The sequence below is a fragment of the Trichoderma virens genome, assembly GCF_000170995.1.
Source record: "Trichoderma virens Gv29-8 chromosome Unknown TRIVIscaffold_81, whole genome shotgun sequence".
In the NCBI taxonomy this organism is placed as follows: Eukaryota; Fungi; Ascomycota; class Sordariomycetes; order Hypocreales; family Hypocreaceae; genus Trichoderma; species Trichoderma virens.
Genome location: NW_014013668.1, coordinates 79,064 through 102,894, shown reverse-complemented (window position 1 = coordinate 102,894; position 23,831 = coordinate 79,064). Strand labels below are relative to the sequence as shown.

The 23,831-nt window shown below is 52.3% G+C and overlaps 7 protein-coding genes across 7 annotated transcripts; 2 read left to right on the top strand and 5 right to left on the bottom strand.

Annotated features, from left to right (window-relative positions):
- On the bottom strand, positions 1 to 2,672 carry TRIVIDRAFT_89857 (uncharacterized protein; the record flags this gene model as incomplete). Its single annotated transcript, XM_014098719.1, has 3 exons — positions 1 to 327; positions 407 to 1,693; positions 1,750 to 2,672. 3 exons carry the CDS (start codon positions 2,428 to 2,430, stop codon positions 205 to 207), a joined length of 2,091 nt encoding a protein of 696 aa, XP_013954194.1.
- Positions 2,673 to 3,311: 639 nt separating this feature from the next.
- TRIVIDRAFT_203083 (uncharacterized protein) lies at positions 3,312 to 4,045 on the bottom strand (the record flags this gene model as incomplete). Its single annotated transcript, XM_014098718.1, has 3 exons — positions 3,312 to 3,501; positions 3,658 to 3,739; positions 3,796 to 4,045. The coding sequence occupies 3 exons, from the start codon at positions 4,043 to 4,045 to the stop codon at positions 3,312 to 3,314; spliced, it is 522 nt and encodes a 173-aa protein (XP_013954193.1).
- A 1,514-nt stretch (positions 4,046 to 5,559) lies between these two features.
- Positions 5,560 to 7,255, top strand: TRIVIDRAFT_68575 (uncharacterized protein; the record flags this gene model as incomplete). Its single annotated transcript, XM_014098717.1, has 2 exons — positions 5,560 to 7,060; positions 7,119 to 7,255. 2 exons carry the CDS (start codon positions 5,560 to 5,562, stop codon positions 7,253 to 7,255), a joined length of 1,638 nt encoding a protein of 545 aa, XP_013954192.1.
- Positions 7,256 to 8,464: 1,209 nt separating this feature from the next.
- TRIVIDRAFT_47853 (uncharacterized protein) lies at positions 8,465 to 13,962 on the bottom strand (the record flags this gene model as incomplete). Its single annotated transcript, XM_014098716.1, has 3 exons — positions 8,465 to 8,640; positions 8,680 to 13,751; positions 13,904 to 13,962. The coding sequence occupies 3 exons, from the start codon at positions 13,960 to 13,962 to the stop codon at positions 8,465 to 8,467; spliced, it is 5,307 nt and encodes a 1,768-aa protein (XP_013954191.1).
- A 3,198-nt stretch (positions 13,963 to 17,160) lies between these two features.
- TRIVIDRAFT_47964 (uncharacterized protein) lies at positions 17,161 to 18,378 on the bottom strand (the record flags this gene model as incomplete). The annotated part of the gene is made up of 2 exons (XM_014098715.1): positions 17,161 to 18,099; positions 18,217 to 18,378. 2 exons carry the CDS (start codon positions 18,376 to 18,378, stop codon positions 17,161 to 17,163), a joined length of 1,101 nt encoding a protein of 366 aa, XP_013954190.1.
- Positions 18,379 to 19,621: 1,243 nt separating this feature from the next.
- TRIVIDRAFT_2357 (uncharacterized protein) lies at positions 19,622 to 21,364 on the bottom strand (the record flags this gene model as incomplete). The annotated part of the gene is made up of 1 exon (XM_014098679.1): positions 19,622 to 21,364. A coding segment is annotated over one exon (1,743 nt), but the record flags the coding sequence as incomplete, so codon positions are not given.
- A 1,500-nt stretch (positions 21,365 to 22,864) lies between these two features.
- TRIVIDRAFT_58500 (uncharacterized protein) lies at positions 22,865 to 23,758 on the top strand (the record flags this gene model as incomplete). The annotated part of the gene is made up of 1 exon (XM_014098714.1): positions 22,865 to 23,758. One exon carries the CDS (start codon positions 22,865 to 22,867, stop codon positions 23,756 to 23,758), a length of 894 nt encoding a protein of 297 aa, XP_013954189.1.
- Positions 23,759 to 23,831: the final 73 nt, after the last annotated feature.

Genomic DNA, 23,831 nt, shown 5'->3' with positions numbered 1-23,831 from the left:
CATAAAATATTGGATCAATTTATTCGTCTAGTCATCATGAATACTTAAAAGCAAATTAGCAAGCTATTTTTACACAGAAGCCGCACCCCGAAACTCCAATGGCCCCCTATGGGCTTAAAAGTGCTTCCCTCATGCACACCCAGTCTTTCCGTCAAGGAAAATACGAAGAACAATTACAATACTACGTGAAATTCGAATTTTTGTTTACATCTGAACGCGGAAGAGGTAGCGCAGCTTTACCTGCGCGACGTCGTAGCAGATGAACTCGTTGTACATGAGATATGCACCGTCTACGTTGGTGGCACAAGGTTTTTCGGTAATGTCGGGCTATTCAACATATTAGCGGTTGATACTCATAATCTGGTATATGTGACATATGCAAAACTTGCTAAGAGAATCGACTTACCATTTGGATACCCTTGAGGCTCTCGTGCACCACACCAGCGTCCATCCACTTTGGCGGCGCAGTCATACCCATACCCCAGGTACTCTCCATACCTCCCTTCTTTGCAGTGCTGCCAGCGTCGTAGCTTGCGTTGGTCAATTGCTGCATGGGATCACCCAGCTTGGCTTCGCAGAGAAGCAGAAGCGCTTGGCCTCCGGAAATGTACGAGCAGCAGTAGTTGGCCGACTTGGATGACATGTCAGCCAGGTAGATACCCTTGCCAAACATGTAACCAGAGACTGGTGCCTCTGGCGGTGCGATTCGCAGACCCTGGCTGAGGATACCACCAAAGTTTGTGGCGCGCGAGCCGTGCCAGAGAAGACGGCGGTTGGCGCCAATCGTGCTCTTCTCGGCGTACTCGTCGAAGCGCATGTTCTCGCCCTGTCGCTCGATTCGGAAAATCTCCTGGACCTTGTAGTCGAGGCCGTGGCTTTCTCCCTTGGAGCCGTGCAGGTAGTCTGATAGATACTGGAATTCACTGCTGTCGTGGTCCAGTACCGTCATTTCGTTGAGGCCCAAGCTCTGGAACTGCTTATCCAGAGGATGAATGTTGTCTGTTGATTTGCGGTCAATCTTCATGATGTCTGCAGCGTCCTTCATATCAGACAAGCTTTCCAGCAGCTCAATCTCCTTCTTGAGCGAAGCATTGTCTCGGATGATGGGAGGACGGTTGCGTCCAAATGCGTGTGGAATAATGGAGTAGTACATGTTGGACAACATTTCCGTGGCATTGGCTACGGTCGTGTTCCATTTGCTCGCTGCCAGAGTGGCATCGTCCATCAGAGCTGCGAGATCTTTGAGTTGTTGGAAACCGCGAGTGATGGTTGCTTTGCTTAGCTTTCCTAGAGGGAGCTTGTTCGCGTCGTAATTCAGGGCAGTCATAGTGGCCTGGAAATACTGCTGGTTGAAAATGAGCTCCATGAGAGACTTGACTTCGAGCTGGAGGGTGCATTCTGCAATCTTGACCTCTTCCTCGTCTTCTTTTTTCGCAACGACCTTGTCGTCGGCATCGTCCTCATCTTCTGAGTCTGGGTTGTAGCTTCGCTCAACAAAGGCATACTTTCCTGGCTTGGGGTTATCGCCCCTGTTGTCCCAGGCCAGGCCAGACTTGTCCTTGAACTTCTTTTCAAAGTTCTTGATTGCATCTGCTACCGCGCCGTTGCCGAGAATGGCACTTTGACCGATTTCTCCAACACGGCCCCACCGAGTCCATGTCTTGTACACCTTTGTTTTGGCATCATATAAGACCTGGGCAGAATTGAATCAATACTTGGCTCACGGACACGAGCAAAGCCCATACTCACCTGGATGCGGTAGAACTTGTTGTTGTTATTGGATGCATTCGTCTGGTTGAGAGAAGCATCGTATATCAGCCCAGTGTCGGGGTCAATGTGCACCTGGTTATAGACCAGCGGGCAATGCTCATCAACAGGGATTGCTGCATCCTTCTTCTTGATGAATTGGCCCTCGGCCACCTGCTTCTCTTCTTTAGCTTCGGGCTCGGGCTCGGGGTCGGCGGCTTTGGCCTTGCTCTTTGCTCCCTTGGCCTTGGAGCCGTTGGTTTTGGCCTTTTTGGTTTCGGGTTCTTCGTCTTCGTCGCTCTTGGACACCATAATGGGGCGCTTCTTGCCATTGGTCTGTGAGTCGGCGGGCTTGTCGCTGCCCCAGACATGGGTCTGTGGGTCGATTGTCTTGTTCTCCTTCTCGGCCTCGAAGATCCAGTCTGGACTGACCAAAGGCAAGTCTTTGGCCTTGCCAGCAGCGACTTTTGCAGAGTCGTTGTTGTAATCGTCTTCAGAGCAGACGACGTGGGTTGTGGTTTTGGTGACGCTCTTTGTGACGCTGCCACCCAGGGACTTGATGAGCTGCTCTAGAGAGGCATGGGTGTGTTTGGAGTTGTCAAACTTGCCGCTGATGGCGATGACGCATCCGTCCAGCGGCGGTACTGCAGGAGCAGCAGGAGCCGCAGCCTTTCTTCGAGGCATAATGGTGATGGATTTGAGGAGGAAAATAGGAGAAAGTGGAAGAGGAAGAAGCAATGATCGGCTTCGTGTTAGCGTCTTTTGTGATGGGAGAGCCGAGGTGAATGCTGTGCTTGGTTCAAAAGCTGTGCTTGGTTCAAAAGCTGTGCTTGTTTCAATGCAACGCAGCAGACAGATCAACAAGACGCGTCGGCAAGATTCAATTGCGCCGTCAATGGCAAGAAAAGAAGAAGAAAAGATGGCAGTTGAGCAGCTTGATGCTTGGGGCTGAGGCCGACAATTGACGCCCTTTTTAATAGTCTGCAGATTAGCTCGGGTTGGGACGGATTTGCCAGGTACAGGCGTAAATGCCCCGGAGCTGCCTAGCTTTTAGTGGAGCCCAGGCGCTAGAGCGGCGCAGCTGTCCCACTACGGCCGGGGCTGGTTAGAGCTGCAGCTCCCTAGCTTTTGTGGCTCCGGGGAGGCTTACAGCGGGTTTTCCAGGCACCAGCGCGCCTAGATCTCGCTCAACAGGCGCGCGAGGAGAACGCGGCATCACGTGGCTGGCCGAGAGCCGGGATCTGAGTGGTCTTGCTGCCTGGATTTATGGGGAGCTGGCAGCTGGGATGACTAACAGCCAATTTTATCAATCAATCATGTTGGAGTCAGTTAGACGCAAGGGAGTCAATTGGCCAATGGGTTTGCACGAGGTCGAGATAGTATCCAATCGATACCAGGTTCGTTATCAAAAGCATTTCTCCAATCTGACGATACAGTACAGTATGAGGACTTGGTATAGGCGGTGATACTACGTGTTCCCAACAAACACGAGCATCAGCCAACCAACTTCTCCTCAAAGCAGGCTTCAATCCCATCCACCCAGGTCATGAGAAATCATCAACGAATCAATTTTTGGCACATATTTCAGGCTTCTTGACCGAGCTATGACACCACGGCGCCACCGGCGAGCCAGCACAGCAGCGGACCGACGTTGCCTGGCGGTACCATCTCGTCTTGCTCTTTGGACACAAGGCCTTTGTCCACAGATGCAGGCCAACAAACATGGCCGTGTGTTCGCCCTTGCAATCCGGCTTGCTGTGAGGATGGTGGGAAGAGATCAACTGTTAGTCCAGATGCACAGTAGTCCGCTCATTGGGTGAGATGGTGGGTTGAGAATAGAGAGTAAGTGATGTGTGGACGAAGAAAGAGTAGGGAGGAATAGTAGAGACAGCCAAATCAGCACCAACTTACCGAAACAGCATGCATCTACCATCAGACGCACCAACATCCTCCAACTGATCCTTGATAGCAGCATCCATGACAGACAGGTCATCTACAGGCCCATGATCAGCAAGGCTCGGGAGTTCATGCGAGAGGGGGAAAACATACAACACCAGCTGTGCTTAAGCGTCGTCTGAGAACAAGTGCTGGTCATGTTGTAATCCCGGCACCACGAGAATATAACATCGTTGATCGCAGGGTTTTGGTTTTCTGGCGCAACCCATTCATCGGTTTTACCACCATTCACCGAGACGCTGGGAACTTTGAAGTCTTGCGGCTCCTGAGGCAGAGGGACTACGCTCTGAGCTAGGCCCAAGAGCCCGAAGCTAAGGAGCGAGATGGTTGAAGAGGCCTTCATAGTGATTGTCCAATCCGAAAAGCAAATAGAGTGTGAGTAGAGTGGAAAGCAGAAAAAGCCTAGGGCTCATCGTGGTGGGAGAGGGCTGATTATGAACTTCTTATGCTTTACGAGATTGCAAGCCACGTACGCGTGCATAGTATATGCCAGCGGGTCAGGGTGCTCTTGGGGGAAAGCTTCTTTGACGCGATACGATTCTATAGTCCCTCATGTCTATGGTCGTTGTCACGATACAGAATATGAGACCTCATATGGGCATATATGTACTTGCTCTTTACATATATGGCGGATGAAGCGCTTAGATAGCTCCAACCATAATATGAGAATCGTAAAGGACGCGAATCATCTCCCAGTACCAGATGGAGAATTTGGGCTCCATCATGGAATCTTGGCCAATATAGTTGGACATCAGCTGAGAATAAGGCTGAGGTGGAGAATGCATTGCCTTTTAATCTGTCTCCTCTTTTCATAATTTTTCGATACGTACCTCTTGGTGGGGATAATGGACATCTCTTCTCATGCTAAAGTACAGGCAGGTATATGTATCGAATACTTAGTGCGGGATGTATTAGTTCCAGAGAGAAGCGAATTCCCCAAGGTATCCAATACTGTTGCACTGTTGACTAAATCTCCCGCCATCCGAATGTAAAGGCCAATGCCCTGCTCCCCATCCTACTTTGATGAGTTCACATACTCACAAAGCACTCAAAATCAATGGCCGTTCCATTTCACATACCGAGATGTATTCAGAGTCCTACTCATCCATTTTATCCAGCAAGTGTTTGGCCGGAAACGATGATGAATGTATCCTATTACAATTGCTTGGTATACGGCATATGGCGCGTTACTATGCAGCCACCAACTGTGCTTCATGTTGTAGAGTGCCTTAAATCCTCACCGGATCAGCAGAATTAATTAATAGAAAATACATATCTTTTCCAGCATTCACCTGCTGGATTCTTCATCTGTTGCTCTCGCGACCTCCTGCTTCTGGCACGTCCTTTGAGGTATACTTACCCTGTAGCAGAGCGCGGCACGGCTGGCCAATCAAGCAACAGTTACTAGTTACTAGTGGAGACCCGCGCTGAAACGGGACTTAGGCAGCAGCTGGCAAGTGGAGACCAATCATTGGCTAGCCTGCCTTATCTGAGCTGGGCATTTGTGCAGGAAGCATGTCTATATAAAACACCACGCAACAATACATATCTTGTCTTTTATCTTATTTTATATTTTATTCCATCTTCTCCAATTCATCATTCACCTTGTATTTACATCGTCATCACCATCTCCTTTCTCTTCTATTTTGGCTACGAGCAATACCAAGATACCCCTACCCTCCCACCCCCTCTATCACAGCCACTCACTATATTACCCCCTAGCCTAGCACTACTACTCTCTTTCAGCTGCGGCTGTCCACGGCTCGCTGTTTGTTTACATCCACGCTCTGGCCACACCTCTATTCTGCTTCTTCCCCCTCGGTCGGCTTGTCCAGATAGCAATTGGCAGCGGCCATCATGTCTCAGCAACCCGCAGATATGGCCACCAGCCAAAACATCGAGTCTTGTCGTCTTCTCCACGTCCCGCCAGAGATCCTCGATAGGATAACATGGCATCTCAAAACATCCGAGCTGTGCAATCTCCGCCTTACCTGCAAATCCGTCGAAGAGGCTCTTTACTTCAGATTTACCGCCGAGTTCTTCACGCGCAAGCAATTCATGGTCTCCGAATTCAGTCTCGGAGCCCTCGTAGACATCTCCAAAAGCCGTTTGTCCGGCTGCTTGCGTCACGTACATCTTGGCATTGACCAGATTGGCTTGGACGGCAACCACTCGGCATGCAACGATGTAGAGCAAGCGTACAAGTTCCAGCAATGCTTGGTCGAGCAGGAGAGTCTCTGGGCGCTCGGGCGGGTTCCCAAGTACTTGGCTGAGGCTTTCGCCCGCTTGCCAAACCTTGAGTCGGTGGTGATCCGTGATTTCAACTCCAACAGAAGATCTCGGGATGGCCCTTATGCTCACTGGAAGAGCTACGGCACTGAGACCATGTTCAACGAAACTGGTGTTCGGCCTGCTCCTCTGAATTTTTATGGGCTGTCTTCACTAGGGAATCATCCTGCCGGCCGCCTGTTCAAGACCGCCATCCACGCGTTGGGAATGGCCGGAGTTAGTCCGCCAACAATTGAAGTGATGGAGAGGAAAGGCAATCTGCTTAACGACACTGCCTTTCATATTCAACCAGATCTCGAATCTACCACTATTCCTGTTCTGCGCGGTCTTAAAAGACTGCATCTCTCCCTTGAGGTTACCTTGAATACTCCCCTCTCCAAGTATGAGAAACAGGAATATCAGTGGTTCAATATGATCAAGTTCCTGAGACACCTTGATGGATTGGAAGAACTGCGCATCAATGGAAAGAATAATACTGCCAACATCGAGGAACGCAACAGTCTTAAAACCCTGATTAGCTGGCTCGCAACGGGAGAGTTGAGATCTGAAGTGTGGGGCCCAAGAGAGATCACACCGCCACCAGCAAATGGAATAACAAGCAATCACTCACTTCTACGTTCTCCAGTAACGTTCCCCAAGCTAGAAAAACTTAGCTTGGGTATGACGGTCCTTGGCGTCGATGAGCTTGTGCTCTTCATTTCCAAGTTTGCCGACACACTCAAACATCTCGAATTATGGAGGATCCAACTGATATGCGAGGAGCTGGGCGTTCAAGAAAGGACAGTTTTTAAAAGGAGAGCTACTCTATGGGTCCAGTTCCTGAAGAAGCTGTTGAATGAAAATGACCTCAATCTTCGACACATTAAGTTGGGCAACCTGCAGCAGAAATGGATTGTCATCAACTGGAGACAGTACCTGCAGGAAATAGAGTTCAAACCTACCGCTACAACGACCGATGAGGAATTGGAGAATATAGAATTGGGTCGGACGTTGGAATATACCGGCACGGATTGGAGACATTTTGTGACCCACGAGATGATTCCTCGGATATTTACCCCCGTATTTAAAGGTGAGTGTTTTGATTGCAAGGCAGGCATGGTGTTGCTTTTGCTGACCTGTTGCACTAGACGAAGAAGAGAGATCCGACACATCTAGCGCCTTAAGCCCGTCAGAAGACGAAGGTGAAGATGAAGATGAAGATGAAGACGAAGACGAAGATGATGATAATAATGCGGACAATATGAACCAGGACCAGGAGTCTTGATAGCTTTCTGATTGTATGGGTTTGGGTCGCTTAGGGTTTTTAGAAAAGTTTTATCACTTTATTACTAGATAGTACGGCTTTGTACCTTTCTTCGACGAGCAGTATCGGCTTCTATTTCCACCCTGGTTATTTCTTCTTGCATCTTTCTACTGCCGGTGCTATCTTCTAGTCTCTACAGCTATTGCTATTCACCTTTCTTAGGCAGTCTTAGCATTATGTAAAGTTCTATGATTAGATGAGAGCTTTTAATCAGTAAACTTCCTCGTGCGTAAAGACTTTACAAGCTGTGACATAGATGCTACCAGGCATTCATCTCAATATCTCAATTATGGCATCATTCACACGATAATTCTTGGATGCTTTCTTCATTCATTTTATTCATCTCTTCTTCTTTTCTAAAAATTCCGTGTGCATGCTATACAAATGCCATCCAACAAGTTTTTAAACTCATGGTATATCCTCCACCACCAACTCAACTCACATCGTGTTTTAAAAAAAAAAAACAAAGCTTGTAAGATCCAACGAAAGCGTCAAAAAAGAGGCAAATAAAGCGAAAGAATAAAAAAAGAAAAAAGGAACGTGGGTGTCCGTCTATCTAAAGAGCTAAAAAGGCAGGCTTCGCACGATGTGTAAAAAAAAAATTGACTAAAAATGATATAAAAATGATCCCAACACCATTTTTTCGTCCGTTACTGATTGGTATCATAAAATCAGAGGAGCCAGCCAGCTAGCCCGCTGTTCCCTCATGTTCTATACCGGCCGAAGAAGTAGAAGAAGAGGAAGAGGAAGAGGAGTAGGAAGAGGAAGAAAAAAAAAGACTTTCATCTTTTTTTTTGCGTGTGTTGGTTGGTTCATGATTCAGATGCAAGCAAATAAAGACAATTCATCTTTCTCTCGTGAAGAAAAACAAGGCTTGAGATCGTTATAAATGCCATCATACCATGTCGTGAATTCATACCCGCGTTGCCAGTTCCATTTGTGTGCGTCATGATGCAAGAAGGTCAGATTGATAAGAGACGACAAAGGGAAGTTGCAAAGAGTATGCCTCCCGAGAAAGGATGCATTTGTGTCGCCTAAGCATGAGCGCAAACGCCGGAAATAAGGATCAAAAACAATGATAAATCATCATGTGAGCGATAGCCAAGCAGGACCTTTGTTGTTCCAACTTGGCTACCGTACTCGTATACGAATACCGTGGGGAAAAGCCAATTAACCAAGCCCCATAAACTCGTTTTGTCGCAGGAAGCTCGAGGCAAGCTCGTCACCACCCTGCTCCGCCGCTTCCATCCAGTGGACAGCGACGCACATCAAACCTGGATCAGTTCTAACATCACCTTCGTTGCCACCGGAGAGCTGCCCATCGCCAGAGCTGCCATTTCCGGCCCCTGGGCCTCTCGAGGAAACACCTACGCTACCAAGACCACCGGCACCAGAGCCGCCGAGGCCACCTCTGGTGCGGCCATACTTCTCCATAACCGTTTGCTTGAACACTTCCCTTGGCTTGGACAAGGGGAGCGTTGTTCTTTCAACGGATTCGGGGTTAGATAAGTAGAACAAGGCCAGCTCACGCTGCGCCGTGGGGTATCCTTCTTTAGCGGTAATGGTCCACATTTTACCAACATCGGTAAGTCCATACGTGGTGGATGGGGGTGGGGGAGTACCAGTCGTTGACTGAGGTGTGTCGAGGGGAGCGGCGTTGTCAGTAGATGACTGGCGAGCGTGCGCATGGGCTGCAACCACCTCGTCTGCCATCTCCACCATGGTTCGACACACCTCCGATTTAAGCTTGAGCGCTGCGAGTCCTGTATTCCAGAAGGCTTTTCCCTTCTCGGGCCTATCAAGGATAGAGGCAGGGACAAAGGCAGCGATGAACTGCAAGTCACGGAAGAGAGACTTTGGCCGGATTGACGCGTCTCGGAAGAGAGTGTAGAGCTCTTTGGTGATGAGGTCAGAGTTGGAGGCACCGCCAGACACAATGGATCGCGTCTCCGAGTTCGATCCGCGGGATGTGAAAGAAAATCCGGTCGACGGAAGGCCAGACTGAAGGGCTTGTAGTCGGCGCTCCTTAACATTATCAATCATGCCCTCCAACGGAGTAGGTCGGCTGTTTGAATCATGATTTTCCACGATGCTGGAGCCCGCATCAGATCTGTTCCATCGCGCCCTCTTGGGGCCACTTGACATCATTGAAGCAATGATGAGCTGTTCCAACTCATTAAGGGCATTCAACTTCGCGTAGGGGTTGGGGTGGACACAGAACATGTTGAGAAGACGCTGGTAAGCCTTCTTGAAAGGGAACTCATTCGAAGTTTCCTTGGGGACTGGGGGTGGGTCAATTGTAGCCATGGGAGACTCTGGAGATGCCACAGGGCTGTTCTCAGCGGGCTCCGACGTTCTGTCAGTAGTGTTGTCACCCGGGTTCCTGAGATTTCCGAAGCTCCGTTTCTTTTCAAGGCCCCTCGGCCTAGCCACTCCTGATTTCGACATGGACTTCTTGTCGGACTTGCGACGAGCTCGTCTCTCCAGGGCGTCTTTCCTGTCGATGCATTGCTGTCCAAGCTTTTGGAACCAGCCATCAGTCTCTGAGCCCCGTGCAAGAACTTGGTTGCCCAGATCAGACAGCAACAAGCTAGTGAGAGTTTGCTTTAGCTCGTTCAAAAACCGGGTCTTTTCATCATCATTACGATGCTGTTGGATAGTGTCATTGGACGAGGCTGCAGTGCTTGGTCGGCCAGTGGACACGCTTGTAATTGACGGAATCGTGTGGTGCTGAGGAGCCGAGAAAGTAGTCGACACATTGGTAAGACTGGTGGTAGGCGAATATCGCGATGGTGCTGAGCTGGTAGACATGGCCGGTTGAAACGGCGACCAGAACGTGCCCGAAGAATCCACAGGCGACGCCTTGTCGAAGTATTCTTGTCCATCGGGAATGTCAGCCAGCATTCCGCCAGTCCTCGAGTAGCCATGCCTGGATGAGTCCAAAGAGTGATGGCTAGTGTTGTTATTTGTCATGGACCTCAAATCGCGAGCAAATGAGCTAGATCGTCCAGATGACGACGATGTATGGCGCCTATCTTGCTCGCTGATGATGCTTGTCGAGTCATCGCCAGCCCATGAGTGATCACGGTCTCTTGCTTTGCTGCGATCATACACCAGCTTGTCTCGCTTATACAACTCGCTTGACCACAGCACTGGTGCCTCTCGAAGGGTTTCTCCAACCAGCTTATTGATGCAGCGGTCAACCTCACAACAGAACCGGTGGATCCTCTCTTCTCCTTGGCAGAAATTCTCGATTCCATACTGGTGCAGCCACATGGAGGTCATCTCTGCCTGATCGTCGCTAAGCTTGTTCGGCCCGCCTTGCTCCTCCGAAGCGGCCAGGAGGTCCATAATCTGCGATTCGGTGCGGTAGAGGTAGGAGGAACTAGGACCGCGGTTGTTGTGAGCCCTTGAGCGCTGAAACGAGCTCCAACGACGCGGCATACCCATGGTCTTGAGAGCCTGACAAATGTCACGGCTGTGCGCATATTCCTTGGAATTGCGAACGTCGGTCACATACCACATCTTGTCGCGGATGGCATTGACGCGCTTCATCATGGTGTCGATCAGGCCTTCGTGGCGTTCTTGGCTTTGCTTCAACCAAACAAGCCAAGCATCATACTCTTCGATGGCAGATGCAGAGCGGCGAATGGCGTCACGCGGTCCCCTTGCTAGGATGTTGATCAGAGCAGCGAATCCGTCCTGTCGGAGTGAGCTCGATGCCAGCGCCGTCAGCTGATTCAACGTCTTCCAGTACATGTGTGCTGAGACGAAGTCGGCCTGAGCCTTTGACTGAGATGAAGCGGCCTTTAGCATTGTGATCAGGACGGGCTCGGACTCTTCGGGCTCCTTGGGCGTCAAGTCGGTAGTGGAAATTGTACCGTCGACGCCCATTTGCTTCCGGTAAGGATTTCGACTGGCAACTGTCTTCTCTGGTTGGATGATTCTGTTCCGCGAAGTGTATTTTCTGAGACCTGAAGCGCGATTGCTGAGCTGCGCTCGTCCGCGCTCGGGCTCCAGGCTGCGAGGAATCTCATAATCTTCCACCAGCTTCAGGACAGAGTTGCGCAGCTGATGATAATCCTTGTCCAGCTCGGGGCGCTGCGGCGTCTCATCCTCATCTGTATCGGTGCTGGATGAGTTTTCCTCGTCCTCGAGCTCATCGTCCGGATCGTAGGTCATCTGCGTAGACAAGCTCTTTCCGTCAGGGGAAATAAAGAGAACTACCCACCTCTCGGCGCATGGGTGGCTTGATCCACGAACGGCATCTGCGCCAAGGTTTTGCTGCATTTCGTGGATGGCGAGTCTGAGGCGATAGCCATCATCCTCGTACTTACTCAGGCGTCGCTGCTCCTCAGGGTCTTCGGCAGGAGGAGAATAGCGCGGGGTCGCAGTGTTGAGGTCGTAGATGAAGTCGCGAGATGTCGTAGCGTCACTCAAGATGGATGAGGCACTGGTGCTGATAATAGAGGCCGTATCAAAGCTGTTCTTGTGGTGATTGGCCATGGAGATGGGTTGTGAGATGGCCGACAGCCCGGAAATGGAGGCTGGGCCAGAACGTGCGGAGTGGGGCCGCTTCTCCGGGAAGAGGGCATTCACCAGCGTTGCCAAATCGGCAGGGCTGATGACCAAGTAGGGGCGGACCTCAACAGTCTCCCTCAGGGAGGTGATGGATCTGGCCGGCAGGAGCTTGGCGGCAGGAATCTTGGATCGGGTCCCTTGGAACCTGGCGAGGATGTTCTCCACGTGGCCTTTGATCTTGGGCGGGATGTTCACGGGAACGCAGGTGGCCGAAGGTTTTCCGCTCCACATGCTTGAAACGTATTCATGGGCTTTCATGGCAACCTTTTTCAGGATCTTCTCCCTGGCATAGGGAGTGATGTGATACTCAGCTAGCATGCCATAGTATTCGGGGTGGATGATGACCCCGAGCAGAAAGACAAAGAAGAGGCATCTCCAGACGAGCCACTTGGAGGTGTTCTCCACAAACTTGTTTTCGAGCTTGCTCAGGATGGCATTTCCAAGTTCCAGAAGGCCCTCAGGGATACCGGTAGCATCCTCGTCGTCGACCAGCTCAAACAAGCCGTTGACGGCGCGGTCGTAAAAGTCCTTGGCTGCGAGTTCGTCCGACTGGTTCCAGTCTGAGAGGTTGAATCGGGTGCCGTGCTGATCCTCTGCGCGATCCAGCAGAAAAGCACCGTCTTCAAGGATCTTCATCAGGTACCACTCCATGTTGGATTTGCCAGACCAATCGCGCATAGCTGTCCAGATGTTTAGCACACAAATCAGGAAGTGTTCACCGGCGGACTTGGGTTCAGCTATCAGCCTGGCCAGGACCGTGGCCCAGATGTCGGTGCGCCGCTGGTCCTCGGAGCTATCGGGGCCGGCCGAATTGGCAAAGCAAGCATGGATCAGGATCGAGAGGGGATCATGTCTCTGGAAAGAAAGGAGCCTCTCGATATCAGTGTTAGAGGTGCTACGTCCGGAGGCACTTGCATGAGGCCGGTTGGGGTTCCGCGTGGGGAATGGGAGGACCGATTCCACGGGTTCCAAACCTTTATGAAAATTCAAAAAGACATTCAATTCTGAGCTCGAGAGGGCACATATGCGAGTGGCTAGGTAGTCTGGGTTGGTTCGGATCTGTGTCAGGAACTCGATGAAGGTCTCCCTGGCGGAGGCAGAGATGTCATGCAAAAATGGGGTGATGGACTTGAGCGGATCGACAACGCCAACTGTAGAGTTAGTGGGTGTGTCCAGGCTCTCGGACGAGCCCAGAGCAGCAGAGGAGGACAAAGATTCCAGCTCGGGCTCCAAGAGAGCATAGCGGCGGAGCTCATCGCAGCTCTTGCGGACGTCGTGGATGGCATTGTACAGGGCTGCAAAGTTGTCCTTGTCGTCTTTCCGGAAGCTCTCAACAAGGTAGCGATGGGCCATCTCACCGCAGCGCGTCAAGCGGGCGCTCAGCGCGGTAGAGATGAGGCTCCTTTGCAGGCGGATTCGAGTGTTGGCGCGCTTGCGCTCTTGGTACTTGGAGAGGCGCACAACATGGGCAAGCTCCTCAAGCGTGGTGTTGTCACTGTCCCGCACCAGGTGGGTATTCGTGTACATGGACGTATCCTGCAGCAAGGGCTTCTTGGTGAACTTTGACCCCGGCAAGGTCTCGTTTGACGAGCTCGTCGGGGTCAGCGGGCGGTAGTTGGAGCCATGCCTTGCGTTGCTCGAGTTTGGCAGGTTGGGCTGTGCCACAATGGCCTTTCGAGAGGCCATGGGAGACTGATGGCGGGGGTGACGTCCACGGCGAGGGACATCGTCGCTCAGGCGCAAAGCCAAGGTCTGGGGGATGTCGGAGGAGCGAGTGGGCGTCGGGCTGGGACTTCGCGACTCGTACCGCTTTGGCCGCTGGGCATCCACGCCGTTATTATTGGGGTTGTTATTGTTGTTATTGTTATTATTGTTGCTGGCGCCGTTGTTCTTGTCCGGTGACGGAGTAGAAGATCTCGATTCGTGCGTAACCGTGGGTGACACGGCTGAACCAGTGGCATGAACCATCAGTACACGAGTGCAATGTCAAACTTCCGGGAGAAGGCTGGGCCAGAGGACGGCGGCAACGTACGTGGGGAGGATTGAATGCAGTCTGGCGATGAGAGAGAGCGTTGCATGGGGATCATTCTTGTTCCCTGGACAAGGTGAGTGGGTATAGGTAGGGCTCAAAGGCCGTTGACTATGGCTCGACCGGCGACTACCGAGACGAGCTAGTTGTTTGGCCGCAGCTTCAGCGATCGAGGGCGATGAAGAGAGAGCCGAGGGTATCAGACAGGATAGACAGATGCAGAGATCACCTCTGAGCTGGCGAGAGATACACAGGGCGGCGAGATGTGGGAGGTTGGGAGGAAAAAGAGGTCGAGGGTGGTGGGCTGGTTAATAGGTAAAAGAGCTCGGCGGCAGTTTTTTGGAGGGGCTCGGAGTGCGGAGGTTTCGCAGGCAGGTAATCCAAGTGAAGGTATCGAAATAGGACTCTGGCGCAGAGCCAGCTCCTGAGCTATCCGATGCAAAACAATAGGAGTCGGAGGCCAGAGCAGAGAAAAGCAGAGGGCAGCAGCTGACGAGCTAATAATAATACTGCTATTATTATTATTAAGACGAGATGCGAGAGAGAAGGCTGGACAAGGTCGAGTGCCAAGGGAGAAGGGAAGTGAAGCTGTAAGGCACAATGCGCTGGAGCCGGCGTGGGGTAGCAAAAACAGGCCTGGTGCTTAGCGCTGCTCTCAGGCTAGGCCCCACCGATAGCACGGCAATGGGGCTGCTAGGGTCGAGTTTATAGGGCCTGTCGCCGCTGGATCGCGAGGGCTCGGCGGCTCGAGGTGGAGTGTTTTTTTTTTCTTCTGGCTGCTGCGCTGATGTTGACAGCTGTCTGCCCCTGGCAGTACTTGCAAGTGCGTGCTGGCACTCGTGTATCCAAAGGTACTGGCTATTTTAGACGTCGGACTGGGCCGGGCTGGACCAGGCCATCTTTTCTCCGTGCAGGTGCGGTGTAGGTGTAGGTGTACGAGTAGGCAGAGCGAATGAGGCAGTGGCTGGAGTGACGTGAGTGTACAGTATCGGCGCTGACGACGAGACGAAACGAGACGACGGGAGCGATGGCACGAGTCGCCAACGGTGAGCTTTGCTTTGCTGGTGCTGGTGCTGGCGCTGGCGTTGGCACTTTGGACAGGACAGGCAGGGCAATATCGGTATGTAGGTCTCGAATCAAGACCAGACCAGACCAGACGGTGCGAGGATGGAAGTGTGTACTCTGGCGGCCTAGTGGCAATGATATGATACGATCGCTCTAGTCGACGGCTGGCTGGCGCTACACAAGGGCACGAGCAGCCAAGCAGCTTTTCACAACAGACACGGGAGTGTACAAGCAGGTAGCTTAGGATACGATACTTTTTGGGGAGAGAGGAGGGAAGAGTGGCGGTGGCTTCAAGACGAGACGAGACGAGACGAGGTACAAATTGAATTACACAGGCAAACAGCGTGGAGGCATGATATACTACCGTCACGCAGCGGCTTACATGTTCTGTGGCCCATCCCATGGCACATTGCATATACAGTTATGCCTGAGCAGGTACATGTGCGGTGCCTTAGCATGGCCTTGATGCAATACCTGCCTACTTACCTTAGGTACGATGGATGGCTACCTTACCTTACCCTGCCGTAGTGTATTCGAATTCGAGTCGACGAGAGGGAATGAATGGATGAGTGAGGGCGATGCAATGCACATCCAATCCATGCACACACAGGCTGCTGCTGCACGGCGTTGGGCTGGGCCACACACGCTCATGACGCCCTCACGCTCTCTCACACGCTTCCCGCGCTGCACAGACACCACGCATACATGGCATGCAGCCGTACGGCAAGCGTGGGAGCCAGACTGTGCGCGCAAGTGACTCAAAGCGACGAGGGTGCGCGCGGTTGTCTGGTTGCAAGTGGTCGGGAGGCAGATGAGTTGGCAGTGCATTGCATTGGCATCTGCTCAACCCCATCCGGACGCAATCGCATCCACCGGCCAATCCATGTCCACCACGAAACGGCCCCAGGCCTCGCCCAATCTGCGTCGTCCACGCCATGCGGCAGCAGAAGATGGATGCCAGCTCACGCACAAGGGCCCAATCAGGCGCCGCGCCCGACACCTCCATGCGTCCCAACGGCTCCCCTTTGCCTCCCAGCGTCCGGCATCTCCCAGCAAGCACCAGCAGTAGCACCAAGCATGGCCGTCCAACCGCCTCTCGCATCGCCATCGGCGCGTTCCCTTGCCTCTTTCTCTTCGTCGTCTGTTCCGGCCTGCTTCCTCTTGCTCTTCCTGGCCCCCCCGAGCGCCCCGATCACGACAACCGCCCTCAGCCAATGGTCCAGGCAGTTCGCCTTCCGTCATGCGCCGCGTCGCCTGACATGCAACCACCGTGGGCGAGTGTGTCGTGAATAATACCTTACCTTGCCCTGTGCCGTGCCTATCCAGCCATGTACCAGTCCGTCCGTCAGTCAGCAAGGCGAAGCAGGAATCGACCATTTCGAATCGAGTGGTGGGTTTTTTTTTCTCTCTCGGCGGGCCTCGCCTAGTGCCTCTTACAGTTTTGCAGCCTGGCTCCACAGCTTCCTTCTTCAAGCCCGCTGCAGTGTAATATCGTAATCGGATGGATTGGATGCCATTGATCTTCCATCATCTGCTCCCGTATTCCAGACTCCAGACTCGCAGTCGAGCTGCTTCCGCGTCACATGATTCATCACCTGCACCTCAACGCTCTCTGCATCTTCCCGGGATCCTTTGGCTGCAGCGTCTTCTAGTGCCTGCAACAGACTAAACCCAGCAGGTACTTCGTAAATCGCCGCCGGCATACGCATTTGATACGTACCCCCATCTTCTCCAACGGTCTTGACCTCCTTTCCGATGCCTCTCGGCCTGCCGTCCTCCAATTACAGCCAAACAATCGCTCGATTGTCCAGCCGCCCAAGCGGTGTAACTAGCGGCTGCTGAGGCTTCCGAGGCTCTGGTCGGTGCGCTGACAATTGTCGCGACGGGGCCTCTTTGACAACTCACCGCAGACGGACCTAGCCTGCCTCGGCGAGTCCAACCCCGTTCCAGGAGACTTCACATATTCGACACAACTGAATTGGGACGTGGCTTAGCCCAAATCAACGTTGAAGTCTGCTAGTGCACTAGGGAGGCGAAAAGAAGCTTCTGCTCCCTTGCCGAACGCTACAGTACAGAGCTGCTGCTAGTGCTACGGAGACGATACGATACAGCTGTCATGTCATAGTGGTTTTCTGCTGACAGCTCCAGCTACTGTACATAGTAATTGCCAAGATGAGAAGATGAGGGTCTCTCAGCCGGCTTGCATGAACGGCGCCTTCTCGAGAGCTCTGGCCTGAATCTCCCATATTCCCTTCCCGAGCCTTACAAGGTCTGGCCCAAATTGCTCCACCAGCACCCGTTCGTCCATGTGACCCTCTGATAACTTCTTCTCGCGTTCTTCATCGGGACCAAACGTCAAGACCTTCCACAGCTGCTTCCAGTACCCTATGGCTTCCCCCACGAGCGGCGAATTGCTCTGGATGTCTGTCGCAACCATGTAGAACGAGGACCTCTTGGCGTGTGCGTTCTTGGGCTTGAACAGCTTGACGGAAGAGAATCTGCTAAAGGTGTAGACTAGGCTCACAGTGTCCACGGCATCTAGCTTGTGTAATAGGACCACCATGGTGCCGCCTAGCGAGACGTGTTCGAGCCCAATGGCAAGCTGTGTAGCTGTCAGACGCCGCGCCTCCCACGGCTGCCGATAGGCTGCTCGAACATGGGTTCTCAAAACCTGCCCATCGCAGAAAATGAGATGGAAGCGCTGCTCGCAGTCGATGCTTGGCGCCAGCACGAAGCTCTCGGCGTCTGGGTGGTCTTTGGGGATGTCCGTGTAACCCATATCTCCAGCAAACATGGTAACGTCCGCGTATCTGAACGTTACGGCTGAGCTTAGCGGCATGATGACCTCATGTCCTCCCTGGGTGGGTGGCAGACTGAACCCCGTGGCTTCGGCTCCAGGATTAGTCCTCATGGCTGATTCGAGGAACCCACCCGGAGCTGTGCAAAAGTCTAGCATCCGTGGTTTGCCGGGCCTGGATACGTGGACTCGGAGCGCGCCGGTGGCTTGGTTCATCTCGCTGGCAATGCCCTTCATCATCTTATAGAAGTACATAACCGTGTTTCTATCTGGGTGGTCCGCTCGCCGTCGTTGCTGTTCGAAAAACACATCGCCGGCCTTGTTCTCCCATCCCTAACATATGAATTAACATTGAGCAATACTAGCTACATGTATGAAACCTTGACTGCATCACACATAAAGTTGCTCGGTGTTGGGAGTAATATTCTTAGTGCAAGTAGCATAACATACCTTCTGTCGCAAGGCGTCCAAGCGCTGATATTCTGGGCAATTCTGGAGCAAGTACGCCTTCAAAACGAGCCCTTGTTGTCCGCTTGCATCTGGGCTCAATCTCGTGTCCGTCTCCGGCGAGCTAAACACGCTCGGTGTGTCTCTGGAGGGTGGTGATGACATGTCGTCGTGGGCTTCATCGACATGTGGCAGTCTCCATATGACAAGAGATCCGTAAGAGCATGCTAGACTGCAGCAAGGGCCGGGGTCTGTTTTTAAAAACAGGGAAATCCTGCTGTACAGTACTGGTATTGGGCGGCCTACAGCCCAAGGTATCAATAGACTTATTCACTCGGCCCGTTGCATTCTCAGATCGATATCAAAATCAGCCCAACGGGCTATCATGGGCCTCCCACTGCGACTATCCAGGCAACACGGACAGCAACGACAGTAACAGAAGCAATAGTGTGCTAGCAACAGCACACCTTTTCCTTTCGTCACTTGGTGCATAGCCATCCTCATTCACTGCTTAGATAGTGAATCATATATCCACACGGGCGTAACTCGTAACTCGTATGCATCTCCCCGAAAAAAGAGGCCTTCCCGATTATAGTAACAACGGGCTCACGCGTAGCTGCTGCGTCACGACAGCCCTTGTGTCAAGCGAGGCTGGGCTGTAATAAATTGAGTAACTCGGAGAGAAAGAAGTGAAGAAAAACGAAAGGACCCATATTAAGCCAGCCATGCATCTTTCTCCACGTCGCCCGTCCGGGCAGGTTGCGTGAATTAAGCAGGATGCGTGCATTCAAGTGGAATGCGTGTGGTTGCCTTGATGGAATCGGTGAAAGGGTGGAGGAGAAACGGCAATGAGCCAATACGTACGAGCACAGGTATGGGGATGGGGGTGGGATGACGGTGGCGATGGAGCGTTTTTTTTCTTCTTTGTGACAGGGGTGTGGATAGAAGAAGTTGGGAGAGGGCTGAAGACTCTTCTGTGTTTAATTAAGCGGTTGGGTTTGTTTGTTTGTTTGTTTGTTTGTTTGTTGTTTGTTTTCCTGTATGTTGTGAAGACGCGGCATATTGTGATGGGTTTGCTGGATCGTGTCGGTGATGAGGTGGACTACCCTGGATATTGTGCGAATCACTCTGCAAAGATGGAACGATGGAATATGATATGATATGATATGATGAGAAATCGGATTTTCCTTTTCCATACCTATGTAACTCCTACCATGAACGTAGCACTGCATGCGACAGCAAACCAACCAACATGGAATGTTGCAGCATCTCGCTCCAAAAAAAAAAAAAAAGGTATATGTCATATAATACATAGGTAAAGCTGCACAGCTCGTCCAACGACTCAAATCGCAATACGCCGTGACCGCTACTGCGCCGAGCCCAGCTCACAGCCCACCGTCTAGCACTCCCTTCCAAATCGAATGTCGAATTCTTTGAGCACGCTCATGATGCTTGCTGCCTCGACCTCGATCGGTATCCTGCCCGTCTGCGCCGCCCTAGGGTCGCCCGCCGGATGAGCCTTGAGCTTCGGCAGCCAAGACCCAATCTCGTCGGCCGCCTGCTCAAAGTTGCGATGACTGGACAGTGTCTGGTAGGCCTCCGCGCAGCTCAGCCCGAGACTAGGCAGGCTAGGAAGCGTAATCTTCTCCTGGCTGGGCTTGGACTTGGACTTGCAACAGCCGCCGCCGGCTCCCTTGCCGCCGCAGCAGCCGTCTGCGCTGGCACCTTGCTCGCGGTTGAAGCTGGCAGCCATCAGTCTGCAGAACAGGCCCGATTTAGGGTCAGCTTGACACTGGGCGCATGTGCCCGGGCCATTGGGGCCGCAACTACCGCGAGAGGCCGTGTCTGTCTGCGGCTGGGAGCGCGCTTGCTTTCGACGCGGCAGCTTGACTGCTCCGTCGGCTGTCATCTCCATTGCCATGGGCGGTAGCGGAGTGACAACGTCAGACTCCATGGGAGGTGGTGTCCTGGTTTGTCTTGTCACTGGAGGTGAGGCATCTGCCGGTGTCATGGCAGGAGTTGCCATGGCGGTGTCGGCACATACGCAATAGGTTCCGTCTTTGCAGAACCCGCAACTATCCCTGAAGTCTGTTGAAGGGAGCTGTGATATAATGGAGCTGGGCTGAGGTGGCGGCAGCTGTGTCGCCCTCGAGAATAGAGAGCTAAAGTCTGTTTCTCTGCTGGCGGCCGCCATTGACCGCTGACGCTTCTCTTGAGATACCCCCCCTGATGGTGATATAGGGCGCTTCAAGTCTGGCACGTGGCTAGCAATCTTTGCAGTGTCGTCTAGACACTGACAGGATGTTCCAAATCCGCACTTGCCGCATCCACCGACCACTGATGCGAGGACTTCCTCGGCACAGGCGCAGTGACCATTTGGTGAACAGCTACCACAGGTGAGATGTGCTTCAGGTAGATCATTGGGAGAGTGTGCATCCATAGTTTCAGGCGGTGTAACTATTTGAGAGATGGAGAAATGTCGTGCCGCGGACTGCTGCGCAGCCAATCGGTTGTCTGATAGGTTGTCCGATAGACTGTGCCTTTGCTGGGGAGGCTGATGATGCTGCTGCCGACCATATGACTGGTGAGGCAAAGAGCTTAGGCTGTCTGATCGAAAAGCGGCCTGTTCATATCTGCGACTGAGCGTCTCGGCTTGCATCTCAGCGCGCATGCGTTCCTGCCTCTCCCGTTCGAGCATGCTCTCCAGCAGCAAGCATCTGGACCTAAACGATTGCACGTCCAGCTCCAGACTGTGAATCTTGTCGGTGAGTTCCTTCTCACGCGAATCTTGCGTTTTCTTGTGCTCATCCAGCATCTCCTCAAGCTCGCCAACCCGCGCAGCCCTTCTCTCGCGGAAGGCCCTCTGGGCTGCTCGGTTCTGCGCCTTGCGCTTGGTTGGCGGAGTGTCAGTGGCCGGCTTCCTCCCCGGCTTTGGCCGCGGCGGAATCACCCATTCCTTGGAAGTCATCGACATCTTTGGCTGAGGCTGCTCCATTGGCGGGTTGGGGCTGATGACTGCCGTCATGGACATTTTGTTGACTGGTGGAAGTGAGATGCGCACAAATGGAGCCTGTGGCGGGGCGGCGGATTTTGGGTGAGAGGGCAGAGGCGCTCGTTTGCGAGGAGCTGAAGAAGCCTCAGGCGGTGAAGGTTCGTCTTTAATGGAATGCGAGTCCTCGCTGGCCGTTCGAGATTCCAGGGATCTGGATTGGAGATGAGGAGATGACGTTGGTGAAATGCTCGCCATGGTGGTGCGAGTTCGAGTGGGTTCGGACGAGGATGATCCGTGATTCGCTGTCGGCTGCAACTCGGAAGCCCGAGAAGGGAAAAGTGGGCCTGTTTATGCACGCAGCTGGCTGGCTTTTGTCGCTACTCTGTGTCCTTCTGATCTCCCCTTTGGCTAGAAATAGAATGTTGGGGATAACAATTCTCCGAATTGCAAGCTGAGTGTATGTGAAATGCCCGGAATGAGGCCTCGGAAGTCGATGGGGCCTGTGTAGGGCGTGCAGGTGGTTATACCGTATGTTATGTCCTTGGGCCGAACTTGGTCTTACACCGAGAATCGCCCGACGATTGAAGGAATCGACTCAGGAGAGTTCTTGGGTGATAGGCTGCTTTGCGTAAACGACAAACTCAGCAATGAGAAATGGAAGAGATTGCAAGATGTAGAAAGAGAGATGGATGCGGGGCTAGAGAAGAGTTGTGAGCTGTGTTTTTTCGTGACCCGAGCGTACCCGGCTGGTCCTTATAACGGTATCACTGGTCCGATGCCAGGAGACTGGGAGTGGGCTTGATCGATTGATAAGATTTGATTGATAAAAATTTGATGCGCCATTCGCTCCACTCTCACTAGGGTAGCCAATCAGCTTAACCCAGCTGCTCACATCTCCACAATGAGTCTTGACATGCTCCATATTGGCACTTGTTTGACCGAAGAGTACGCAATTCTGCGTGAATTCTCTCACCTTTTCTATCCGGTTTTGATCTCGTTACCAATTTAGCATCGGCTTATCGATAGAGACTGCTGCATGAATCTGGCTCGAAATTCTGGACTCCATATTTGGATACCCAAGGCAACCCATGGCATGTGTTGACCACCTCAGTATAGCCAAATCGACCCATCTTCGTATTCGGATCACACCCAGTATGAACAGTAGTTCTACGCGCGGTTCCCTCAACAGAGAGGCTACATCTACTCACTCACCTTAGTAGCCCGATTGGTGAGGATCAATGACTAGTGTCTGCCCAGACTTGGGCGGAGCAACTCAAGCTCCGTACACGGGATCATCACACAATATTGGACCTAGCCGACATCGCTAGCTGCACACTGCTGGATGAAGATGCTACAATGGAGCAGAAAATGAAATCATCTCAAGTGAAGATCATGATGATGTGTTCTCAATGGACAACTTTTCGTGATTCCTTACCTGTTGCGCTGTCGATGTGGCCTCGGTCTGGTGTATATGCTTATAGTGGGGCTATTCAGTAATGCGATATCCTATGACCGTGTCGTTAACCAGCTCCATCTCATGATGTCCACTTCGTTACTGAGGACAGTATCGCAAGTGTCGTCACATCTCTATTGTGCAACTACTCTCTTTTCTTGATTTGACAGCGACAAAGTTCTCAATTGCCTCAACATTCTTTCCTCATGGCTAATATTCCCCCTCCGCTCTCTCTCCCAGCGCGCCCTAGTCGGCCAGCTTTGTCGACTTTCAACCTCCCCTCTTCCGACTCGTCAGATGCCGAAGACGATGTCCCCTTGCCATTCCCGGCTGCCCTCCCCCGAACCGACTTCTTAGCAACCGAATTTCAACCTGCAGAATACCTATCAGCTCTTCCCCATCGCCACCAGACCCTAGAGGATCTGCGCTCCGACCTTCGCGAGCGAACAGCAACAATCAGCACCGAGCTCCTGGAGCTGGTCAACTCGAATTACACGGCGTTTTTATCATTGGGCTCAGAGCTTCGAGGAGGCGATGAGAAAGTAGAGGATGTCAAAGTTTCCCTCCTTGGGTTTCGAAGAGCCGTCGAAGAAGTAAAGGAAAAAATCTCAGAGCGCAGAAGAGACGCAGAGTCGCTTACGAATGAATTGCGAGATGTACGATCAGATATTGAGCAAGGACGGGCAATGTTGGAAGTATCGGAGCGACTATCTACTCTAGAGGAAACGCTGGCATTAGACAGCTTGCCCAAGAAGGAAGCTGCAGAGTGGGACGATGATAGTGAGGAGGATGAAGAGCTTGAAGCAGAGGCCGTGGAAGGATTGATAGGAAGCCCCCCCTCACAACTACTGGCCTCGGCCCGTGAGTGTAGCCAGATCGGGGCTCTGATTGGAAAACTGGACGAGAAGAATGCGTTTGTTGCCAAACTGAGAGCGCGGCTGATGAAATGCCGGAACACGCTTCTTCTGGACTTGAACAATGCCCTCAAAGAAGCTCGAGCTGCCGGGACAAAAGGCCAGGGCCGAGTTTTGGGCTATCTTGGTGTTTACAGGGTCCTTGATGCGCAGGGTGACGCGGTCAAGGCTCTTCGCGGAAGATGATTATTCAAGATAATCCCATAAATAAGATAAACAAAAGCAATGATACCCCATCAGACATCAAGCGTTCTATTTT